At 44.5% G+C, this 25,622-nt stretch overlaps 1 protein-coding gene across 1 annotated transcript; it reads right to left on the bottom strand.

The window, feature by feature from the left end:
- Window positions 1–9,268: 9,268 nt before the first annotated feature.
- LOC127348816 (probable CCR4-associated factor 1 homolog 11) lies at window positions 9,269–10,051 on the bottom strand. Its single transcript, XM_051374710.2, has one exon. The coding sequence runs from the start codon at window positions 10,049–10,051 to the stop codon at window positions 9,269–9,271; it is 783 nt and encodes a 260-aa protein (XP_051230670.2).
- Window positions 10,052–25,622: the final 15,571 nt, after the last annotated feature.

Below are 25,622 nucleotides of genomic sequence, written 5' to 3'. Positions count from 1 at the left end.
GGGCAAACACTAGAGTGCTGTAGCACGTTGATATCATTGTGAGTCCTTGTCATGCTAAAGAGGGCATGCCAAATCTTGATGTCATAATCTATCACAACTTCAAGTATCACACTGCACTCTCTTGTATGGCATTTGTACAATCCTTGTGAAACAAATGCACAATTCTTTTAACCCCAATCTGTGCAATTGATGCTACTGATCTCCCAAGGAAATCTTCTTCCTGAATTTTGTGCCAGGATCAGGGCTATATCTTTTGCATTTAGTGTTCTCAGATAATATGGCCTAAACAATGCCATGACTGTCTCACAAAACCTGTAAACACTCTTGAAGCATGTGAACTCCGACATATGCATATAGTCCTCTTCTGCATCTCGAAGAGCTCCATACGCAATACACCGCAGAACATTGTGGACTTATGAACCGATAAAAAGCCACACAATCCAATGCAGTCTTTCTTGCACATGAAGTAGGTGTCATAGTCCCTATCAGCGAACACAACCCTCATGAACAAATTCTTGTTCATCCTAAATCTCCGCTGATAATCCTTGGTAACATGTGTTGCGTTGTTGGCAAAGTAGTCAGAGTGAAGCAAACATAGCGCCAACAAGCCAATGATGATCCTTGTTTTTCACCTTCCCAACCCTCGATCCACCATGCCGAGGGCCGGCGTTGATATGTTGTCGAAGGCAGAGGAGATTGGTCAAGATCACCAGGTGATGTTGTTGGTCAGTGGCATCAACATATTCTTTCATCAACATATCCATCATCGTATCGTCCAGTGGAGGAATGTGACGAGAAACCTAGACAGGGCCATTTTATGAGCTAGGAGCTATAGCACGAGCCAGTGGTCAAAATTGTGTCTAGTGAGCAACCTTTATGGGCCGAATACCATACAAAATGCAATTTTGTCCTGAAAATCCTAGGCAATGGCCTAGGATGGTTCCCAAGGAGGTCCACCAACGATCTTGTCATCGCTGTCCATTGCGGCAAAACGCCGAACACTTTGTGGGTGGGGCAAATAAATGGCACTCATGTTCGCCGATAATGTGTTGACGAGTCGGGGGTCGATGTGGGATGCCGCAGAAGAGCGGAATGATGGCGTGTGCTCGCAGAGTTAGAAGAGGCGGGGGCTCGACGACACCATCTGACTACTCCCTTCAGGCGACGACGAAAATGGCGGCTGTTTCAACCGAACCACTGCGGGAGTTGGTCAGAGATGGCAGTGGTGTCGATGGCGGTGGTGATTGTGTGGACGATTGGGAGGCAAGCACGGGAGGCGATTGCGGCAATGGCCATCAACAGGATGGGAGGCGGATCGGGAGGAGTGAAGGGTGCGGGGAATGGGCGTGTGCGGCTGCCAAGGGGACCACCGTGCAGAATCCATCGTGGCTGAAGGTACCGGCGCCTCCGCCCCAGCCCTTGCACGTAAAGCCAACGAGGGGTAGCCAACTAATGTTATTGGGCTCTAAATTGTGTTGACTAATTTTAGGGCGCGCGAGTGGATACCTATTTTGTGCGCGACACCTCTAAAAAGATATAGGGTCGCAATTGGATCACCCGCGAAGATGCTGTTACTCTGCACAAGCTAGAAAGCTGTAACTTTTGACAAAATTCTACAGAAACACAATCTTAGGTAGTTGTGAGCTTTTGGAGATCTTTTGGACTCGTGAGCATGGGTAAAAGTAAGTGCCACGGAAGGCTGCGAGATCTGAACTGATGTTTCAGGTGTTTCTGTGTACCACCAAAATTCAATGAGGATGACATTATCGTGATTAGGACCTTATACAACACTTACGAAAAGACTTGAAATGAAAGTTCCGTGTTCCGTGTACCTGAGAGTATTAAGGAATTAATTGCTTGGATTAATATTCGCTCACAGTAAATAGTCATTTCAAGAATATGCGACAACCCACGTAAGAGAACGACAAGGTCGAATTAGTTATATCATCTATCTATCCTCAGTATATCTGCTCGACATTAAGAATTATCCTGCGTGGCAAAATTAAGAGTTGGCATGCATACATCATTGTATATGTGATCATGTTTTAAGCTCCATTCTCCTTCTCAACACTATGACATCGTACCTAAAATACGATACAATACATAGAAACAAATCTTAGTTCGATTCTCTTCGACTACCACACCACACTAGACACTTCATATGACTTGTAAACAGATAGAAACATCCTAGAATTCCTTCAAAAGCTTTGACCTTGTTTCAGAAAAAAAAGCTTTGACTAGTGGTTAAAAAGTTCTGAAAATATCTTCATGACACCCCTCCTATAATTTCTTTATAATAATTAATACTCTCTTCGTCCATAAAAAAATGTTTTAAATTTGTCAAAACTTGGATGTATGTATATACAGCCTCTAAGTAATGTGAAAGGAAGAAAAATCAAGGACTAGTTCTACTTTTGTTTATATATTCTGAAGTCCTTCCCGTTCCATAAAAAAATTGCCAAAAGGCCAAAGCCATATTTATCTAGCCCTTACAAGACCATCCTTGCAAAAATAAAACACACACATCCTTGTGTAAATTAACACGGTCTTCCTCCTACACTCACCGATAAGTGTGGTGAGAAAAGCTCGATGCCGACTCTAGATATCAAGAACACGCTCAGAGCTAGAGAAGCATTATAGAATCAGCGAGCGACAAGTCAATGGTCGAAGCCCGAAGATGGTGGCGGCATCAAATCAGATCGTCGTCCCGGAGAAGGTGACAAATAGGGTTGGACAACCACCTCAGATTGAAATAAAGGGTATATGCATCTCTTCAATGGAGATGCAGGGGTAATTCTCCATTTTGAAAAGAAAACCACTCCAGAAGAAAACCACTCCAGATCAATCCAGACAGAGCCAGACACACTTTAGCTTACTAGCTTCCCGGTGAAGCCAGAACCAACAATGCTTCACGGAAATGAGAAGAAGCCTTAAAACTAAAACAAAAAATCTCCATCCACTCCACCGAACGATGCCGTCCAAGATCACCTAGAAAAAACAAAGAAAAATCTGTGATCTAGATCGGGCAATGCCCGAAGCTCCACACACTCTACATGATGCCAAACAACACCGAACGTGCGAGGACATTACCTTATTCCATGCCACCATCAATGCCCTCGTCTTGCTACCGCCGGACAAACACCGTAATCAAGTTCTAGCCAAAGGTAGAACAAATAAAACTACACTACCAACCCCAAATCCGGGCTCCCCACACCTCTTTGGCTCCCACACCCAGAGCCAGAGGTGAGGGGAACTAACGTGCGCAGCAGCACACGATGAACCCTAGCGGGCGCTTTCCTTGGTAATTAATTCACAGCCGATTGCGTAAGACCTGGAGCACTTCTTTGTTTTTCTTATTGTGAAATCGATCCATCAATTAATTACCGTGTCAACAAAACCGTTTCCCTAGTTCATCGCCATAAACTCAGGTGGACTTTAGCGAAAAAGAGACGCACGAGCTGTGGCGCGGATCGATTTAGCCAGGACTTTCAGTGAGAAATAGCGCTCTGGTGTGTTGGATTAAGAAGAAATCAATGCACGTGGCCATCTAGACCCCTGTACCAACCAATGTACGTGCACATAGGAAATCAGAGTCAAAGATATCATGAATCTGTGACATCAGTCCGCCTGATTAACATGTGTTTATGTACGTCTGATCGGTCGTTCGCTCCTCTCGATTTCATGACGGGTGCATTCACAAAATACGGCAAGTATGTATGGTGACAAACTTGCACAGGTGCATTGTATGTAAATTTACAGCTTTACCCCCCTTGACGAAAATTTGATGCATTACTTGTTTCAAGACAGCTCGTTTCTCTCTGACGTGTCTTTGGATAGGGCTCATGGGATTTGATGCAAAACTACAAAAATTCGGTCCATTAACTATATAAAAACAAGTTAAAGGTTTCAGAGAAATCGAGCCAATAATCTTTCATTATCAAAGGCTGGAATAATGGGCTTTTGCAATTTGTCAATGATACTCCCTCTGATTTTATTTATCATGCCTTCTATATTTTTAGGCAAAGTTAAATTATGTCTAGTTTGACCAGGTAAATAGCAAAAACTTAGACCATTTAGATCTAAATGTCATGACTTTTTTCAGAAAAAACAAGGATCCTTTTTTTTTTGCCAGGGCCACGTGAAAAAGCCAACTTAGGTTGCCCATTGCACCAGGGCCATCCCGCGCTACTGCCCGTGGCCTGGAATTTCCAAAAGCATTATTGTAAATATTTTTTATATACTTGATCAAAATTTGTAAAGTTTGATTTTGACTATATCTATAATGTAGGATAATCATACATGGAGGAAGTATTATGGCTAACTAGGCCAAAACATGTGTCTTTTCGTCTTCAAGCTTTTACATACACATAAAAAGTACATACATGTATATAATTCAGGCATTTATATATTAAGATATGTGTAACGATTTTATTGTTCATCTCTAAAGCATATGCTCTCGGTAGTCAAAATGCCAACTCTTGGAAGATGTCTCGATGACACTCACTCTATTTTTATTTAGTTCGTGTTCTAGTTTTAGTAAAACTCGAACTTTGCAAGAATATTATTGAAGTACCAATGTTCATAATATCAAATACATATAATATAAAAATATACTTGATGATGATTCTAATACAATAGGTTAATATTGTAAATATTTGATAAAAGTTTGCATAGTTTGACTTTGACCCAACACACGACATGAGGTAGTTGTGAACGGAGAAAGTTGGTCGGAGTCATTGGGTTAACCAAATCACACCGAAACTCTGCGAACTTTAATGATGAATCAGTCAGGACCCAAACTGCAATCGAAAGACCACTGGCTATTCTCACCTAGCTTAGCTTTGGTAGTATCTTATGACATGTTTAGTTAACTGAGGCTACTTAATCTTTTGTACTCTCTTCCCTTCGATCCATAACAAATATCATGATTTTAATTTAAGTTTAAACTAAAAGCGCAACATTTATAATGGATCGAAGAGAATAATTGTTTTACTATATATTGGTGAGCAAAGAGTTTGGGTGAGAATTTCGTACATGGCTGAATTTTTTTGCAGCTAATTTATCATATATATATCGTTGATCGCCGGTGTGCGGAAGATTTTAATTTTTTTGCAGCTATTTGACTCGGCTGGGGAGCGGAGGTCGGGTCGCCGGTGTGCAGAAGCCGGGGCGGCGGCCCCGAACCTCGGTGGCGATGGTGGAGGTCGTATGGCTCGTCCGGCTGGCGCGGATGGGCGCGGTGCAGCCCTGCCTTGGTGGGGCGACGGATCTTGGGCTGCCCAGATCTGAGCAGGCGAGCGATGGAGGTTCCCGTGGCCTTGGTCTCCGGCGGTGGCTGTCATGGGACGTGCACTTCCAGGGCCAAGTGTGGCGTGTTGCCCCGCAACCGTGCCGAATCTCGTGCTCGGTCGTCTTCTCCGCAGCCGGTTAGTGGCGTGGGGGCTGCTAGCCTGGCATGGATAAAGGTGGTGGTCATAGGGCCTTTGTTGTGCGAAGATGAAGACCTTCCTGAAGTCAGTCCCTCTTGATCTTGCCAGAATGGTGTGTTCCAGAAAGCTCCGCTGGCGGATGTAACAACGCTTTTTTGCCTGTAGTTCGCTAGATTGGTTGTATTCGGTCAGATGCACCCATGCTTTTATTCCGGCCGATTGGTTCTGGAGGGAGCATCGTGAAGCTCTGTTCTTTCTTGCCATATGGAAACATGCTCCATGGCGAAGTTAGAGGCGGAGAATACCTATTAGGGCCGGATTGGAGGACTTGCTATGGAGGTTCAAGTTTTTTAGCACCGTTGAGGGGCTTGCTTGGTATTCTGGGTTTCACAACAGCAGTATGCAAGAGGGGGCGGCAATACAAGTGAAGTTCAGAGTCTTACCTTTTAGGATGAAAATCCAAGGTCTGGCCCTAACTGGTTGTGCCTGGCAATGACCTTGTTGGAGGCATTGTTTTGAAAGCGGGGACTATCTTCAGGGTGAAAACCTAAGATCTTCTGATCGGACGACGATAGTGTTTGTGCACTGTTACCTTCTTGGAGACGTTGCTTTTGGAGAGCCTAAAATTCAGGTGTTGTTTTGGTGGTGGATGCAACGTTGTTGTTAGGGCTGGAATACCGTAGCGGGACTTTTCTTTTATGTAATTATTCTTTCCTTTTTTTGGTTGTGTGCATCCGTAATGCTATTAGAGTATTGCGTTGTTGCAGAGACTGGATGTAATTGGTATCTTCTTGATATTAACATATACTTTTTATCAAAAAATATTAAAAGTTCCTATGATAATTTCGTACAAGGTTATGTAGGGCGTCAATTTCAAAGAAAGCGACCCCTGGCAGGCTGGCAGCGTGGCTGGTCCATTCTTTGAAACTGAAACACAACTGCAACGGTACATGGTCGCTGGAGTTGGGAGCGTTAAGGCCGGACGATATTGTGGCCGCACAAGCGGCGGCGCGGCCGTGCTCCGGACGTTGGAGGAGCTGTCTCACGGCGGCACCCTATGCCAAGAAATGCAGTACGGGGTCGCTAGTTTTCAAAAGGTTATTGACTTCTGATCAAAGCGCAAACAAGATGGGTGAAAAGCAGACGGCAAACGCTTGCGCAATAAGAATTAATGGTGCCAAGATCCAGCTTGATTAGACGTGAGATGACATGAGTGATGCATTGCTTGAAAAAAGGATGGTAGAAAAGAGAGAAGCGCACCACACCATCACCAAGATCTGCTAAAAGTGATCCTGCAGTGATCTAGACTCCTGAACAAAGTACGCATGCAACATTTTGGATAGACGCCCTTCAGCTTAGCTGCAACATAGAGATTAGCCTATAATACACTGTCAAATCGCTACGCACCACTCCCCAAGCAAAAGCAAAGTAACTCAAACATAAGCAAAAGATTAAAAAAAAAACTTCGTCTCATATCTGGCCTGTTGGCTTGCTGTTGCAGAAGTGGGCCTAATCTTCACGTTTGGCCAAGCCCGGTTGATAAGACTATCTTCTTTCAATTCCACAACCTAATCTGAATATAACAATAAATTATGATGCATAACAAATTGTTTTTTATTTTTATCTTTAGTCATGAGATATCTCTAAATATATGTTGAGACAGATTGTCGCTAAGAAATGATCATTTAGCTAAAAGAAGACAAACCTTTATTTTCTATTTCTCTCTACTCCACATCATCAATTATCCTAGATGGTGTTGCTAAGATATAACCATTCTACATGCGCTAAGTTTGCTACTACATTGTCTATTCTATTGCGTCATGCGTCTAGAGCCCGAAGCAACTACACACAGGCGAGCTTAACGCAAATCCACAATCTCATAGTATCTTTAATTACTTCCGATGACCGTACCGGCTCTAGTATCCTACATGTAAGATGGATGATCTCGTAAAAAATAAGAGAAGTGTCTTCCCTTATCAGCACAATTTTCTACTAAAACTATTTAATTCTCATTAAGTGTTAGAGATAAAAATAAGATATAATGCATTAATTGTATCACTTATATTTAGTGCCTTCTCTAGATGACGTTGAGTGCTAATAGAAGACACGCCTTCTCGACAATTGAACTTGCCCTAAGTAGGAAGCCAGGGTAGTTTCCTCTTCCTTTCCTTCATTACACGATTTGTATCCGCCACAGTGCAAACATTTAGCCTCGGTTTAAAAATTCAGATGTTCAACACATACTATTCCAAATATTGTCGCTCTTTTGGCTCCACGCAAGGACCTGAACGGCAGTGTGCCGCATTGCCACCATGAGAGCTGGCCATTGGACGCTGGAACCTTCGAGTAGGTTCTTAGTGAAATCCTCCTACAAGAAGTTATGCGAAGAAAATCCGTGGAAATATTATATCGAGATTTGGAAAATTTCCACCCCGCTCAAAATCCGGATTTTCCTTGGGCAACTCATTAGAAAGCGTCTTCCTTCCAGCGACAACATAAGAAAAACACCACATGCTTACAAATTTCCGGTGTGCCATGTGTGGAGACATGGAAGATACTAATCACATCTTCTTTAAGCGTGCTATATGACTAGGTTACCGCGGAGCGCAGCTAGGGAGCTACGGGGCCATGCTCGAAACCCGGCTTGGTTTACGGATGTTTACCTTCTGATCATGAGATCTGTAGGGCAAGCTAGACGGATCCTTTCGATGAGTTGCGCTGCGCTCTATTGGACAATTTGAAATGTTAGGAACAAAACGCGATCGAGCGAAAGTTTCCATCTGACCTAGCTGATTTCTTGTACAAAATTTCATTATATGTGTCGTAGCTTGTGGTAGGCAAGGAAGGCCTCAAGCTACTCATCTACAAGATCAGAGCGCTTCATTCCTCACACCGAGACTAGCTTTCCTTCTTTTTTTCGTCCCCCGTGGGGTGCTTGATGTTTGGCAACATCATGTGTTTCTTCTCTTCTATGGTTGGCCCTTGGGGCTTGTATTCGGATCTTTATGGCTGGTGCTGTTCGTTGCTTCATTAATTTAAAGTCAGGTTTTGCTTGAGCTGAGGATTGGGACATCGCCTTTTCATGCTTGAAAGAAGTCTCGTTCAAAAGGCCTAATGACCAACTATCTACTCAATGTATCGCCTCAACAAAAATAGCTAGCATCTAGATACATCCAAATTTTAACAAACTTTAGATGGAGGGAGTACCATTAACACCTCTAATATGATGATTGAATGCATTATGTCAAGATGCGAAATCTGAATCCCAGAGTGGATAGATGATATTTATCATATGAAAACAAAGGCCAAGCAGCACACTTGCATTATGTTTGTATTCAGCAGCTCCAGCGCACACAAAATTTCATAGTTCTAATGAGAAAGAAAAGAGGAGAATATAAATAATCAGACCTTGCGTTGCAGCGGGTCTCTTTAAAGCAATATGCGCACACAGAAAAAAAAATATAGAAATATCTGAAGAAACATCTTGAATTTCATGTCTGACCCCGCTTACATATTCGTCTTATATGACAGCCTCTTTATTAGAAGAAAAGGTAAAAAAAAGAGTGAAAGTATTGTGCAGAAATCGCCTAATGACTAGCGTCTAAAATTTATTTGATGTACTGTACTATGTCTAGCATTACCAACCCTAAATAAAGGGATCTAGACCTGAACGCAGTGCAAAATCTTCAGACTTGAAAAACTCGATCAAGGCGCTCAATGACGACGCAAGTCCAACGCGGCGAGCTCGATCAAGAGACTTTTCTTGCATGCATGAGTCCCAAAGTGAACTTCTCAGCCCCGTAACCTTCGTGTCCGATCGAACGTCGAAGGCACTAGTGTTACATGCCTTGAAGCCGACCTTTGTATCTCTCCACGTTTCCACCGAACTCTCCCTGCTCCAATCTCTTGAACACCAGCAGCGCGCGCAGGCCGGCGGCAGCGGCCAGCCTCGGGCTCGCCCACGGCGGATGGAAGCCAAGGTGGGCGGCGATGCGCTCTAACCCCACCGGCAACGCCGGGCAGTCGGCTGCCATCCTCGCGACATCGTAGACCTGCTCGCCGAGGAACTGCCGCACGGCACCGACGAACTTGTCCTCGTCGGGCGGAAGCGGGTCACCGCCGGTGAGGATCTTGAGCAGGTACGCGACGTGGTACGCACCGGTGTATGTAATCCACGTCAGTCCGCTATCGGGGCCGATCAGGCCGGAGCTCAGCAGCATGGCGCCGATGCTACGGGCGTCCACGCCGTGTTGTGCGAGCGTGTCGACGTTGAGGCCGCGGCCGGCGAGGTAGGCGATGGAGTTCACGTCGTGCGGGTCGGCGTGGCGGCGGAAATCGCGGAGGTTGAACTCCCAGGCATGGCTCATGCCGTGGCGGTCGCGGACAGCGATCCCGACCTGGATCGGCTTAAGGGCGTCGACGTTAGCCTTGAGGAGGGCGTAGCGCTGCTCGTCGGTGAGCGCGTTGTGATCCTTGCCGGGGAGGTGGACGAGGCCCGGGTACTGCACGTTGACAGCGACATAGCGGGCGCCGGCGGCGAAGCTGCGGAGGCTGGCGGACTCTAAGTCGAAGTTCGAGGCCCAAACGGGTCGCACCGGGACGTCGGCATGCAGCGGCGGCATGTAGACGGCATGGTTGAAACGCGGCGGCGGTGGACACACCGGAAACATGATGACTAATCAACGTCGACTATGCGCTGCTGTTTTCTTTATCTTTTTGCGAAGATTGTTGTATGGTGTCCCAAGCCGTGCTAAACTGTATATATAGAACAGAACAACTGTAGCAGGAGTCGAACACAGCATCCGAATCAGCCGGTAACTCGGTAAACAAATCGATTTCTATAGGAGTAAAAGTACATGTAGGTATGCGTTAGAACTAACCACGATATTGGGGGTTGTGTTAAGTTCGGACAATTTCCGCAAAAAAAAAAAAAAAAAGGTTCGGACAAGATCTCTAGGAGACAACAACCGATTCCTTCTGTGCCAGAAGAAAAAGAGAGATGAGGCTCGTGGGAATTCTGTGCACAGCCGTAAGATCTAACGAACGACAGAGATAGGGCTGTAAAGGAAGGGCAAAGACATCAGCTGGCTGTTGCTACAGCAGGTTATGATAATAAATTATCTATCAATGGTAGATTTTTTTCGAATGTAACATTTTTTTACGTGTGTAACATTTTCTAAAATGGTACATCATTCTGTAACATTTTCTTTGCAGTATACCCAATAATTTTGACTAACTCATCCAACATTACACGTTGGTGCAATTTCTCAGTATCATATACACAAAGATCGTTGTACCACTTTGCTTATACTTACACAATGATAATGCACATATATATGTAACAAACCGCAACAAGGCGTGTGCAACATCAACAGAAATCCACAAAAGTTGCCCTTCGTCGACGACCATGGCAGCAGCGCCATGGCCGATTCAAGCTCACCGGCGATGAATCCACCACGCCGAAGGTCAGCCACAAAAATCCCCTCAAGCCCATGCTAGAGGTCGTCAGAGCCAAATCGAGTCAAAATCCCTACCAAATCCGCTCGTGGACATCATCTTCACTACTAGGAAAACACCTAGTGCCGGCGCACCAAATTTGGTTACTGTTGGCGCACTAGCGTCCGTCGACGGGAACGGGCCGGTGGTAACGGGCTACTGCCCGCAGTAACACAAGTTATCCCCGGCGCACCTGCCTAGTGCACCAGCAGTAAGCTTTCCAGGAAACAAAAAAAAGCCTCGCGGGGGCACTTTTTACAAGTATCCCCCTACGTCCAAAACTTGAAAGAAATCGAGTCCTAGTTGTTTTTTGCACATATCTGGATCTTGAGGCCGAGGAGGAGCTCGAGGCGTCGTCGGCGTGTCGGCAGCCTCGTCGGTGCACAAGGCTGAGGAGGAGCTCCAGGTGGCATGGTCGTCGGAGCTCGAGGCCGAGGAGGACCTCGAGGCGGCGTGGCCGTCGAAGCTCGAGGCCGAGGGGGAGGAGGCGGCGGCGGCAGCTCTTGGTCGATGTAGCCCGAGTCCAAGGAGGAGGAGGAGGAGGCGTAGTATCGCAGTATTGTTGGTGGCTTGCAGTACCTGACGATCACGCGTCCGGATCTGTCCTTTGCTGTCAATAGGGTATGCTAGTATCTTCATGCCCCTACCGATATGCACTGGTCTGCGGTAAAACGCATCTTCGTTATGTACGCCTCACTGTGTCTTTTGGTCTTCACCTGCGTTTCAGTTCATCAAGAGTTCTTTCGGCCTTCTAAGATGTTGACTGGGCTGGTTGTCCAGACGACATGCGATCTATGGGGGGGATATGCTGTGTTTCTGGGTCCGAATTTGATCGCCTGGAGAGCACGTAAGCAAGCCACTGTTTCCCGCAGCAGTACAGAAGCTGAGTACAAGGCTGTTGCTGATGCAACTGCTGGGCTTATATGGATTTAGTATCTTCTTCAGGAGTTGGGTGTTTCCCGACCTCATCCACCGGTCCTATGGTGCGACAACATCGGTGGCACGTTTTTATCATCGAATCCGGTGTTCCATGCATGGACCAAGCACATAGAGATTGACTATAATTTGTTGAGGGAACTCGTCGTGAAGAAGCTACTACAAATAAAGTTCATCTCTTTGAAGGATCAACTTGCAGACATCTTCACCAAGTCACTGCCTTTGCCTATGTTTGAGGTCTGTATGCGCAATCTCAACCTTATTGACACATCAGGAGTGAGTTGAGATTGGGAGAGTGTTAGACTTTGTATAGCTTTTGTAATTGTACGTATTGTACATGTATTGGCCTATGGCCCCCTATAAATATACGATACACCCACCCCTAGAGGGTTGAGCAAGTTCCCCCAAACACATACGTTTCACAGAGGAAGAGGAGAGGAGGAGGAGAAAAGAGTAGGAAGAGGAAGAGTATAAAGAGGAGGATGGAAGAGGAGGAGAGGAGAAGAGGGGGGAAATGAGGAAGGGGAAGAGAAGGATGCTGGTTTCAACTTATATACCTAAAGTTACCGTGTGCCGGGGGTAATTTTTTATTTTTTTCCATCAAAATCTAAAAGTTGAAAAGGTCTCGTCTCTGTTTTGAATTTGACGAATCATTGAATTCGGATAGAAAATTTCGCGTAGATACATTTTGATATAAATAAGTTTTTCATCGGAGGTCGTATGCGACCAGAAATCCCGTTTTACCAAAACATGACGTCATTTTACATAATACATAGAAATTCATGTTTTAAATTCTCACTAAAACTAGATAGTATAATACATTGGCATTTCAAAGGATTTTATTTTTTGAATTTTCTATCATTTTCTTTGATTTTTCCGAAAACTGAAAATGCGATCGACGGGGGGTGTGCAGGTTCCCGGCGGTGTGGGCGGTCGACGACGATGACCTGGCTTGATCGCCTCGCATCGGAGGCGCTCCTGCAGGGCGGTGGTGAGCTGCGAGCCGGATTGGGCCTAGATGGGCTTGGGGAGGGCCGGTGTTTCTGGCCGCGGTTGCTAGCATGCGCGGTGGTGGTGCCAGTTGCCCATGGCCGCGACGACTGGCTGGCACCGAGGTGGTGCGGGCGGGCGGCGGTCTAGGCTTCGGTGGCTGTGGTGGTGCCGGTGGTGGGTGGCGCTCTTCTCCTACGCCGGTATTCCTCTCCACTCGGCGGTAGTGGCACAGATAGCCCTCCATCTCCAATCCTTCTTCGGGCAGTCTTGTGGGCATGGTGTTCGGCCGACGCGAAAGCCCGGTTTGGCGGAGGCCAAGCGGAGCACCGCGACGCTTGCGGTCGCTGTTTCCTTCTTGAAGGCGTGTTCATGGCCTTCTTCGTGCCCCCTCCTATCAGATGCCGGGGGAAACCCTAGGTCCGGCGGTCGGACCGGGCGGTGGCGGCACCATGGTGTCATCATCTTCTTGAAGATGTCGTCTTGGTCATCAAGGGAGTGGCCGATGCGACATTTGGAATCTGCGAGCATTGATGCGCTACCGGTGTTGGCTGCTAACCTGAGCTTGCGCTTCAGCGGCGCAATGTACGGCATGGCGACACTTCCTCCTTGGCGTCTTCCCTGAGTCCATCTGGACCCTGCCTCCTCCTCGCCGACTATCTAGGCTCGTGAGGGGATGTACGTTGGTCCGGTTGCCTTGGACTCGTGGTCATGCCATGGTGTGTCTTTTACTTGGTTTGTGACGCGGTCATGAAGCTATGTGCTCCTCTTCTCGCCACTGGTGGAGTTGAGCAAGTATCATTGGATTTGTAGAGGGTGCGTTGTGTGCCGCTTGACCTCTGTTGTATCACGGAGTAAGGTTGTATCGTGAAGTGGAGTTGTAGCCTCTATGGGCTTTGTTCTGGTCATCTTAACCTTTTTTCTATACAATCGATACATCTTTCTTGAAAACAAAAAGACTGCTAGTATAATAATATGTTGGCCGTGCTGATGAGAGCGTTCCGCTTCAGGCTTTAGAACTGAAGTAAGCCGGCCTAGCCAGCTCTCTCGCCTTCTTGGCGAAATCGTTAGAAAAAGGCCGACCTTCGCGAAGGGAAGACAACTCGCTCCACACGCGACAAGTGGCGCGCTGTGGTGCCAGAAAATTCCTGAGAAGTGGTCTCCCTACTCGACATGTGTCGCAAGGGTAAGCAAGATGGGGATGAGAGAGGAGAGAGAAGACAGGGGAGGCTGGGTTGTGTCAGCTTTTTCCCTTTTTCCTAGATTCGTTTTTTTAAAATGAAATATCTTGAGAACCGTAAGACCAAATTACGAACCGTTTCCACTTTTGAGATTCTCTCGTCGAGATCTTCAAAACGAGATCCCATGTTGATAGGTTCTGAAATATTTTTTTCCGTACTTCCAATACTATTATGATCGTACTCGTGATGTGTAACTAACTGTACTTGTGCTTGAACTGAAAAATACTTCTGTTTTTAGTGTGTTTGGTGCAGTTTTCCCTTTACTCTGAACTGTACTCGCTCATGTGCACGACTATACCTGTACTTGCTCGTGTGCACGACTGTACCTGCTCGTGTGCGCGATTGTACCTGCTTGTGTGCGCGATTGTACCTGCTTGTGTGCGCGACTGTACTTCCGTATATGTACTTGCCCGTATGCGCACGTATCAGTACCTCTACTCGTGAACGCTTGGCTTGTACTCTCTTCGTGTCTTGCATTTATCTTTCTCATGTGCGCTTATCGTTTTTGTACTCGTCAGTATGTCCATTTGTATCTTCGTGTTGTATGCAAATCGTGCTCGTGTGTTATACACAACTGTACTCGTGTATTTATCAGGCGTACAGTATATAAGTACTTTTGTTTGTGCCGATTATGTCAATTGAATTGGTGCGAGCTTTTGTGCAAAAAAAAAAAAAAAAAAAAATTGGTGCGAGCTAGCAAGTGAATCACCCGGACGTACGATGCGTACTCATGCATGGAGGCGGGCGTACGCGTGGAGTAGCTAATTGATGCATGGGTACTCGTTGTGTCCGGCGACGCGCGTACGGAAGTACTTGCCCAGGCGACACGCGCTCGCGCGACTCGGCCACGCGTCCGAAACGGCTCGCTCACGCTCGCTCGGTGGGAGCATCCCGTACGTACACGTGTCGTTACATCGCTAGTTTAGTTCCCTTTGAAGAGGTTGGTCTTCACGTAATGAATTACCCCCTTATTGGCCCTGCTGTTCGCGCGGGAAATGGAGCCAAAGCCGAAGCGAAGCAGCTGCTAAAGACGAGGAGGCCGGCCCATTCATCCATTCTCGCCAGCCCATCATAGACTTCTATTTCCACAGCGATGGGGCATGCTCACTGTTTAGTCCCACCTCGCTCCCGCAGAGTGATCCCTGCTTACTTATATACCCGCGCTACTGGTCGGTGCGCAACGTGATGAGGGCGAAGTGTGGCAAAGGACGAGCGCCCGCGTAATTAGTGTACCGTATGGTGCGCGTTTCTAACCCTAAACCAACGTGTGCGATCCCTCTGAGTTTGCGAGGTGATCACGTGGACGTGGTACATCAAAGGCTATTTTCCCGGCGCTTTGGCCTTCATAACAAAATCGCCGATGCCTTGCGCGGGCGCCCCTCCTCTAGATTTGTTGGGCTCGCTGGTGCGTTTTGGCCCTATATATCCGCACCCAACAAATAGTACCTCTTTTTACACTTTTTTTGGGTCGAAATCCACCCCGCGGCATGATGCCTGCGCCTACTGGTTCTCGTCGTCTTTGTCCATCACGACGAGCTCCGGTACCGGCCACAGCCAGTTGGGAAGCGGCGAAACATAAATCGGTGCCGCCGCCGGTGGTGGAGCTGGAGCAGCCGCCGCCGGTGGTGGAGCTGGAGCAGCCCAGGCCGATGGTGGAAGTGGAGCAGCCCACTCCGGCGATGGAGGTTGAGCAGCCCACACCAGTGGTGGAGGTGAAGGCCCCCACGGGTTGTACGGTGGAGGTGGAGGCGGCAGTTGAACCGGTTGCGTGGCCGAGTCCTCGAGCGCCCGTCGTAAGGCCTCTTCGCCCGTGAGGCCCGGCGGCATGATGCCGGTGGCATGTCGGGGCAGCAGCGAATGCACCGGTCGGTCCACCTCCAAGACGAGGACGCCGAGCCTCGCGATCTCGTCGTCCGTCATCGTCTCCGGGTACTCGAACTTCCGGCCCTCCGCCATGGCCAACTGCCATTCCTGGAAAATGCAGGCGGCGTAGTTGTCATTGTCGTCCTTGGCATCCTCGTTGTGGTAGGCCAGCGCCTCCCTGTAGTCTTCGTCGTCGTCGTCTTATGCAGGCACCGGCGGCTGCCGCGTTGGACGACGAGGCGGCGGTGGATGGTCAAACGGGAAGTCCCTGTCGCCGAGGAAGCCCGCCCTCCTCCTCGGATCCTTCTCGGTCTCGCGCCAGGTTTCGGAGTCGATGGCGTAGGCAGGTTCGGCGCGGAAGTCTGGTGGCAGGTACCGTCGCCTGCGCTGGATCTCGGCGCTCCTATATGGCTCGCGCGCACGCACGGCCGGGACGGGCACTCGGAGGTAGCTGAGCCGCCAGCTGCCAGGCATGTGCACGTCCCCCAGCCGTTGCACGACGTCCAGTTCGCGTGCATGAGCCGCGCCACGTTGACGGGCAGCGGCACCCTGTGCGTCCGCTCCACCTTCTTGGTGCCGCTGCCGGACGCCTCGAAGTCGTTCTTCTTCTTCCCCATGGTGCTGCGGCGGCGCGCGGCGGTGGTGGGAGTGGAGGTGTCCGTGGTGTGGGCGATACCAGAAACGATGACGGTCGACTTTTAAGGCCGGCCGCGCGCGAGACACAATGCCATTGAAGGCGAAGCCACCGCTTGCAACTGCGCGCGCAGAAAAGGCAGCCGCGACATTGATGGCGAAGGCTGCGGCACAGACGCGGAAGCACTGACCGTGGAAGCATGGCCGCGGAAGCGATGCCCTCGATACAGGCTCGTTGCCAGGCGGGCTGTGGCGACCCGACATACCACTGCATGGTGTAGTATGCAAGTCTGATATAACACCAATGAAACACCGTTCCACTAGTATTATATCGCTCAGAGTGGTACAACAGAAACATATGCGGGTCCAAGGCATGTCTATAGAATTACAACATCGACTCTGTTACATAAGATCATCATAGCCTCCTACTTTACAATGAGGTAAAACTGCAAATAAACTCAAGAAGAACGACTCGTAGTCTAATCTTATCACGAACTCTATTTGTAGAGTATTTAACTAGCTACAGAGGCTAAGAATAGATTCTAGCTAATTAGGAGCTAGGTTTAGGAAGCTAGTTCCCTTCTATGTCTGAACTAGGTTTTCTCCTTAATGGATGTGGTATCTGACTCCTCTGACAGGGTCTTGTCTTGTGAGGTAGTTTTTGACTCCTCGGCCTTCGAGTTGCACTGTAGATCCTCCTTCGATGCTTCCATATCTAAGCAGGGGATTTAAGAGTGGGATGAGTACGAGCGTACTCAACAAGTTCATTATAGGAAAGAGGTGTTTAATGCACTAGCTACGGCATTAGACCAGAAAGTCTAATACCAATGCAGGTTTTCATAATCATTTCTTCAAAAGGTTGCTTTTATTCAGAAGAACTATGTCCGTCAGCCTTCACCGGTTTACTAGAACTTCATGGAGCTCCTTTCCGGCCGCGTTCGCAGTTCCATATCCCGGAACAGGGAGTGACAGGTCACGGTTCTTTACACTCTGCAGAGGTGTGTTGCTTTACCCATAAGAGATCTTAACCTTGGTACCAACCGAGCCGCGAGCTCGTCCACACTTCCTATGGTGTGAGGCCCGGTATAAGGTCTAGCCAATCATGTTCCTCCGCTACCTCGAACACCCACCCTTTGTTGCATGCCCCGACCCTGGGTCCTCGCCGGTCCCATTATTCCCATATATTTCAGGGTGGACCCCGACCACGACGACAGTCTGGGATCGAACCAAACTCCTTCGCCGGTAGCTGCAACCCATCATAGACCGCAATACCGTAGGGACTTAGGACTCCCCAGCCTCACCATCTTGCTCCTTCGGGCGACAAGTGTACTACGGACAATGCCGTGGGGACTTAGGACTCCCCAGCCTCACCAGCTTGCCCCCTTGGATTACAAGTGTACTACGGTAAAGCGCATCCATTGATGAACGAGAGGTGGAAACACTTTTGACTACTCCGTCCCACTCCGGATCTTATGGTTAACACGGGTATTACGGCACAAGAATCACTGGCGACATTTGTTGTTTAATCCTAGATGGATATAAACCCTTGCAATGGAACCTCCACCATATCAACACAATCCATGGTTCCATTGCCCACCACATAGTCATATTCATAGTTATGAAAGTAGTGGTTTTGATTTTTATGCGATAGTGATAACCATAATACTTTGCAAGTAATTTGATAGAAATACTCAAATGACATGAGCAAGTGATGAACTTGCCTTTCTTGACTGCAAGATTATGCAGGCAAGGTCTTCGATACGCGATAACTCCAAATTCTGAAATAGTATCATCGTCCGGTAAGGACGATGTTTAAAAGATTGGCAAGGATGCAATAATGCATAAGTATGAGATGCAATCGCTCTAAGCGTGACCTAACCCCGATGATTTAGGATCAGTGAGTTGTAATGATTTGTTTAGAGTGTGTTGCACTTTTAGAGTGGTTCACAAACAAGGTTCTTATTCAGGATTGGTTGCTTGGTATCATAAACAGGTGTTGTAATATATCATAATAATACACTAATAGCACGCAACAATAATATTTGGTATAATCCTAACATGTAATGAATAGTGGTTGGTTCTAGTACTATATGGCATGGTTAATGATTAATTATCATATACTTCAAAAGAATAACTTTTGAAGAACATGTTATTTAATAGAGAACAAGTATGATAATTAGGGTCGTGGAGTTTTATGGTTTACTATGGTTACAACTAGTTTCTGGAGTAAGTATTAGATGGATCACAACATAGTTGGATTCATCAACAGCTAGAACTTGTAAGGGTTGAACTAAGCCTAAGTATCTTAAGCCATTAATTACACATGGGTGCTACCAAGGTTGGTTATATCTTACTAGTGATAGATAGTTAGGGTTTATAGGTCCTATTAGACAGGATTGATGATGATACCTTATTTTCTTCAAAAGAATAACTTTTGAAGAACATACTTCTTAAGTAATAAGAAGTATTGCAATTAGGGTTGAGGTTGTCTAGGGTTTGCTATTGGATTCACTAAGTAAGGAATGGTGGTTTCCTAAATGGTATGTTTAATAATTATCTCACACTAATAGGGTTTAGTGTGTATGGGATATGATGTCAATATTAGCATGGTTGCTATTGGAGTCCATCACATTGGTGTGATGCTATATAGGTATGAGTAAGGTTGATATTTTTGATGATAGGAACTAGGTTTTAGACTTAAGTGTTCCTGTTTGATCATCTAGGTTTGATGAGATGAACACATGGAATGTTAATTTAGTAGTGAGAGAGTTCCCATATTTTATGTGGATTTGAACAAGCATTGAGTTGTTAAATATGAATCTATGACTACCAATGAAGTAACATGATCACATGTTAATTTGGGTTTAGGTTAGGAAACCATTTAGGGTTCATATGAAGTAATGGAGCTAGGTTCCTAATGGTATTAGGGTTTTAGGGTTACACATGAAATGATGGGTTGTAATACCATTCACTATGGAATTAGGGTTTGCTATTTACCATATAGTCTTATGGTTAATAACTTCAATTTAAAGTTGAAGTTATTAGTAACTTTTAAATAAAATAATATTGAATTTGGCATTTTATTCTTTTTAAACCATTAATAATAAGGGTAATTATTAATCAGGGTTTAAATCTCTCTAATAATGATTAAATAAGATAGCAAATAAAGAAAATTAGTTTTCATGTTTTCTTTATTTGCTTACTGGTTTTATTTATTTTATTAATGTTTTTCTTAATTTCTGAATTTTAATTGTATTTAGAATTAGAATTAAAGGCTTAAATAACAAGTATAAAATAATTTAATTTTTATTAAAAATAAAAATTTGGTTTTATATTTTTATTGGATAGAGTTTTCTTTTCTAAGAATTTTAATGTATCATTTATATTTTTCTGAGCTATTTTGAATTTTATATGAATTTGTAAAGTTACAGCAATTATTGAATTTGAAATTAAACAGAAATAGCTAAAGTTACCCGAGTTTTTTACCCACGAAGACACTGACCCGTGGGCCAGAGTCCACGTCAGGCGCCTCTGTGGCGTCTAGGTGGCAGGGAATGGGCTGGCCGGCGGCCAGTTGCGAGGTTCGCCGGCGATACCGGTGTCCCGCGAGGTGGTGCGTAGGTGCGTTGGGATGAGGACGTCGAGGCGAACCTTATGGTGGCGGCGCCGCCCTCTGATGGTCGCCGGAGTAGCTCCGGCGAGCGCAAACAGCGGCAGTGCACGGCGGACTACGGCGATTGCGAGCTACGGTGGATGCTAAAGGCTAATAATCGGTTGCCGAGAAGCGCATGCTCACCCTTGTTGCGTGTTGCTTCGAATTGGCGACGGAGATGGCCGGAGACGACGACACGGTCGACTTTTCCCTCGCAGAACCGCGGAAGGGAACGGCCGAATTCGCTCTCCTCCGAGCTCCCCTTGACGCGCCCATTTACCAGATGGACGAGGACATCAAGGCCCTCCACTTGAGCCCAACGGTGGCTCCAGGGGTGGTCGGAGATGGTGGGGCGAGAGGAATGCCGGCGAGCTAGGGTTTCGGGTTCTGGCGCAAACGAGAAGAAGAGAGGAGAAATTTAGGGCGTCCACGCCATTTATAGGGTTCCAGGCGTGTGCTGGCGGTCAGCAGCGTCGGCGGTGACCGCGGGACGTGGCGTCGGCGTCGCGGTGGCGAGCTCCCGCGCGTCCAGGAAGAAGACGAAGACGACGACGTCTCCTTCGTCTTTATCCACGCGAAGGGGTACTCGGGCCATGATGGGCTGTGTTGGGCCAATGTTGATGGGCTGCTTGGTGGGTTGCCACGGCCAGGTAAGGGTCCAGGTGGTTTTCCTCCTCTTTTTCTTTTATCTGTTTTCTTTTTCTATTTTATAATTCTGTTTTGAATTCTGATTTGAATTCCTTTCTATTTTGTAGGTCTTGCTTATTTGATTCATACAAATATTAGTACAAGGCACTGCAGATACTTTAAAGATTATTGTGGTGTATTATTAAATTCAATAGGAATACTAGAGCATTGGTTTATTAATTACTATTGGGATTTGAATTAAATAACCATATATGCATTAGTTTGAATATTGCCCTTGGAAATATCCAAATTACTTTCCCAATGATTGTTGATCGTACTTAATGATATATAGAGTTTTATTTGGTTTTATCTTGCAAGAAACAATTCCAAAGTAATGTTTATTTATGAATTTCTCATAAGAGAGTGATTTGGATGGCATAACTTCATGTGCTAAAATGTCACTAGGGACTTGATCTCTCATTTAGGATTGTTGGTCACTTACACATGAATTTATGTGAGCACTTGCTTGTTAAGGTCTTATGAGGTTTATCTTAATTTCTATTTCAAATTTAATACTTGTACTATTATTTTAATAACACCTTGAAATACTTAGAGTAGGTATTACTCTCATCAGGGTTTGGTCTTGGTCAAAATGATAAGTGGTTGATCACCACTTATGGGTTTTAATTATAAAATATAGCACATGGTTTCTTATGTTCATGAATTCAAGCATAAGATATTATTGAGGTTGCAATTCTGGTTATATAGATGAGATGACACCATATTGCATGCTAGGGTTTAATCTCCCCTAACCATGATAAGGTGGTTATTTACTTAACATTTTATGTTCTCCTCTAGTTATGATGATATTGAGAATTAGTTTTATCTTCTACCAATTATCTCCTATTATTATCCCCAACTTATCATTAAAGTAACTACATTGATTATAGTTCTTTTTATAGTTAACTTTGGTCATATGGATGTATGGTTTCTCACCATATGAGGTATAGTGTTTAACTCTAAGGTTTTCTTAGGTTCATTAATTTATGAAATATAGATATGGTAGGATTCTATTTATGATCACCAAGTGATTCACAAGTTAAGGTTGGGATATAAGTCTAGGTTTGCTTACCAGTTACCTCCCTATGATTTCATGTAGTGAATGATATCTTCTTATCCTATTAGGATTTAACTTATCCTTACATAACTCAAGAGCATGATCATGGTTAAACATGATCAACTTGTTCTTGATATCTCTAACTCAATTTCATAGGGTTTATGATCATTACACAATTTATAATGATCAAAGTTTGGCTTCCTAAGTTATTACTAAAAATATTTAGATATGGTTGTACCAATTACCCCTCTCAATCCACAAGGACTTGGACTATAATCTAGGTTTCTACTCAAGGGATGATGATATGATTAACTAAGCATGTGGTCTGCCTAAGAATTCTACCTTGCTATCTTCTGTAGCTTGTTCTTCAGGAATTCTGATAAACCTGCATCTTGTGGCATGCCTCCACCTCCTAGCTGCTTCATCTTGATCATAAATATTTTATGGAGTGGCTCAATGTGTTGGTTTTCTTGCATCATGGTGTAAGATGATGGAATGAATGGAATGTGAGGCTCCTTTTATAGGCTTGGGCATGCTCTAGTATCATGACACATAGGTGTATGACTCTTGCTTTGATTTAATGAGTAAGGTGCTTGGGTGTCATGCTCTTATCCATAGTAATCCCTTAAGCATAAGGTGGCATTGCTTAGGATGCAAGCTATGTAGATATTTTCATCCTATGTGGCATGGTATTATCCTCTCATGTGATTTGTTTTTGGATAGCCAAGTGGCTTTTGTTACTACATATCTTGAGAATGATCTTATGCTTATGGTTGAGTCACTATATCATATGTGATTGTATTTATATTATAATTGGGATCAAAATGTCAAGAATAAGGATTATACCCCAATTTTGAATGATGATTTTGATTACACCAAGGCATGATCATATAAGTTTCAAAGTACTCATAGTTAATTTTATTCAAATAGTTTGAACTATAATTCGTAATGTAAACGAATTTAGTTTTGTAATATTCCACATATTTAATAAGTTATGATTGCAATAAGAATGTGTGGATTTTATGCACTTAGGTCCTTGTGTTTTGCTATATTTGGTATTTAGTTTTAAAGTGAATTCCATTGTACCTCAAGGTAGTTGCTTAACTTTTAAGTGTTAATAATTTAGAGTTTGCTTCTTATCTCTTTGTTGGTTATATACCTCTCCCATCTCTAGGGTTTAATGATAAGCTTTTGTTGGTGTTAAGTTCAAAGGTTTGGTTCAAGAAACACCATGTTATGATCTTTAATAAGATCAAGTAGTTGATCCTTAATTAGTATTTTCTTGTGTTGGTTTTAATTCCATTTGATCTAACCCCTTAGATCAAATCATCTTTTCCCAAAACAAGGTTTTAACAAAGTCACATTGAGGTTTATAGAACTTGACTTGATGATCTACTTCAATTCCATCAAGGTCAAGTGAAACTTCGGTTACTGTGACTGTTTTACTTTAAAGCACGAAAATTCCCTGGATTTTCTATGCATGAATGCAATGCACAACTCTATTTACTCTATTTTTGTAACCCCAATACCTAGGATATTACAGTCTCTACCCCTTAAACTAAACTTCGTCCTCGAAGTTTGATCTCTCTCACGTTTTGGAGTGTGGATCTGACTTGTGCAGACTACAACATTTCTCGAACTCCGTGGTGATCTCGCTAGATATAATTGAATATATCTCTTATCCAGATTCTTCCTGGAATCCAATAGTGTTTGTCTCTGGGCCATGGCTTCTTACTTCAATTCCATGATTTTTTTCAATATCATAATCTTGTTTCCTTCCTCATTGAAGATTCAATGATTGGGACTTCTTCTGGTGCTGCTAATCTTAACTGAGGACTAATTTGATACATTATCCTAATTGATAAAATAGGTCTTTGTTTTCCCTTACTACCAAAACTGCAATAATGGTACTTGGTAAGGTACTTACCATGGAAATGGTCGTGATGGTTTATTTCCCTAAGTATGGATTAGACTCATTTAGCCCATCCAATCCTGGTTTATGGTTGATACCTATAACTATTTTGGATTCTTTAGGTTCCATGAAAGGAATCATTCTATTAGTCTGTGATTCTGATATGGTCAAACTTCTTCGGTCTTTGGCCTTTTTAAAGCTTTGTTTGGTCTTCGGTATTTCCTTCGTCCAACTTCATTAACTTTAGTTTACTTGAGCTATCGTACTTCTGAGTAAATATTACTCACTTTCTCAAGTTATAGTCCACTTCTTACTTCCTCGAGTCTTCTGGTCTGACATCCTTCTGAAAGTAGTGTTCAACAATCTTATGAAAATAAGATCGAACTTCCTCTCAGTTCAGACCTTCTTCATCTATCTTGCTCAAATTATTGAGTTATTGTACATCCAACTCAATCTTTACTCTACCCCTTAGAGTTTTCTTATGGTCTTCAACTCCTTTTCTTCCAACCATTAGACTTATGGTTAGAATATTGGTCTGGGTCTAGTTTATGGTTTGTACTCTTCTAAGGTTCTGCGAAGAATATATGTGGTGTATCCACTCAATTGTGGACCTCCAATGTGAATCCTTCGACTAAATGATTATAGGTCATTGTTAATTGGCTGACAAAATTTTATTTGTTCACAACTTCTTGGTACAAATAATCCAATGGTGGACTACTGGGTACCAATTGTGGCTATTTGTTATCTAAAAATGGATTCTATTTTAGGTTATGATCAACTGGACGAGACATCTTCTACTTTATCTCGCAGTATTGATCCTATACCACAACTGTGGTCCTCTGATACCAACTGTGGTCTCCTTATATTTTCTATGGTTTCATAAGTCATCTTCCGTTTTCGAGGGTTCATTGGTGCAAGAAAACCACTAGCTGACACTATGATTATAGTATCCTAAGTGATTTCCCATGCATTCCCTCTTCTATGTTGACTATGGATCTGCTTGAGCTTCACCATAATCACCAGATTTCTCACCTTCCTGCTTCTCCCGTACTAAAGTACTCCTCTGTTGAGGCTAAGCATGAGTTTTGGTTGATACTTCCTTCCGAGTTTTGTGGTTGCTTCCCACAACTTTGCTTCCTTTTTCTGATGAACCTTCATCTTGTCTTCAGAGTTCGTCACTTCCTCACACGAATACCATTACCCCCTAGATCTATAGCATCAAGTAAAGGCTTGATATTGCAACATGCATTTGCATATCAAAGTCAAACTTCATCTATGGATCTAGTCAAACAATGAAAATCCAATAAAATCCAAGAAGATTCAGCTTTGTGCATATAATACACACCATCATAAGCCTGAATATACTAGTTGAGTAAGACATCTCGAAACATCAGGCTGAGATGTGTAGTATATAACACCACATAAGATAGGTTTATATCGTGATACTTAGCACGAATATATTGGATTCTATGATTTGTCTCAACTTTTACCTTAATTGCACAATTGCAATGAGATAAACTTGAAACAAAGTTGTCTAGGATAGTTAAGGTTAACCTAATTTTCTTTGGAAGTACTACTTAACTTTCATTTTATTGAGGACTATCTCACATGATATGTCTAGGTTCTATCATGTCTACTCTAAACACCTATTTATTAGGATATATCTTCTATACTTCTAAGTGTTTATACTATCATAAGACTATGGTTATGATGTGCCTGGCACCCT

The sequence above is a fragment of the Lolium perenne genome, chromosome 4, assembly GCF_019359855.2.
Source record: "Lolium perenne isolate Kyuss_39 chromosome 4, Kyuss_2.0, whole genome shotgun sequence".
Classification (NCBI taxonomy): Eukaryota; Viridiplantae; Streptophyta; class Magnoliopsida; order Poales; family Poaceae; genus Lolium; species Lolium perenne.
The sequence above is the reverse complement of the archived record's forward strand: the minus strand, read 5'-3'. Positions and strand labels throughout refer to the sequence as shown.

Coding starts and splice junctions, on each gene's coding strand:
- LOC127348816 (XM_051374710.2), bottom strand. CDS start 10,051: ATGCCGCCGCTGCATGCCGACGTCCCGGTGCGACCCGTTTGGGCCTCG.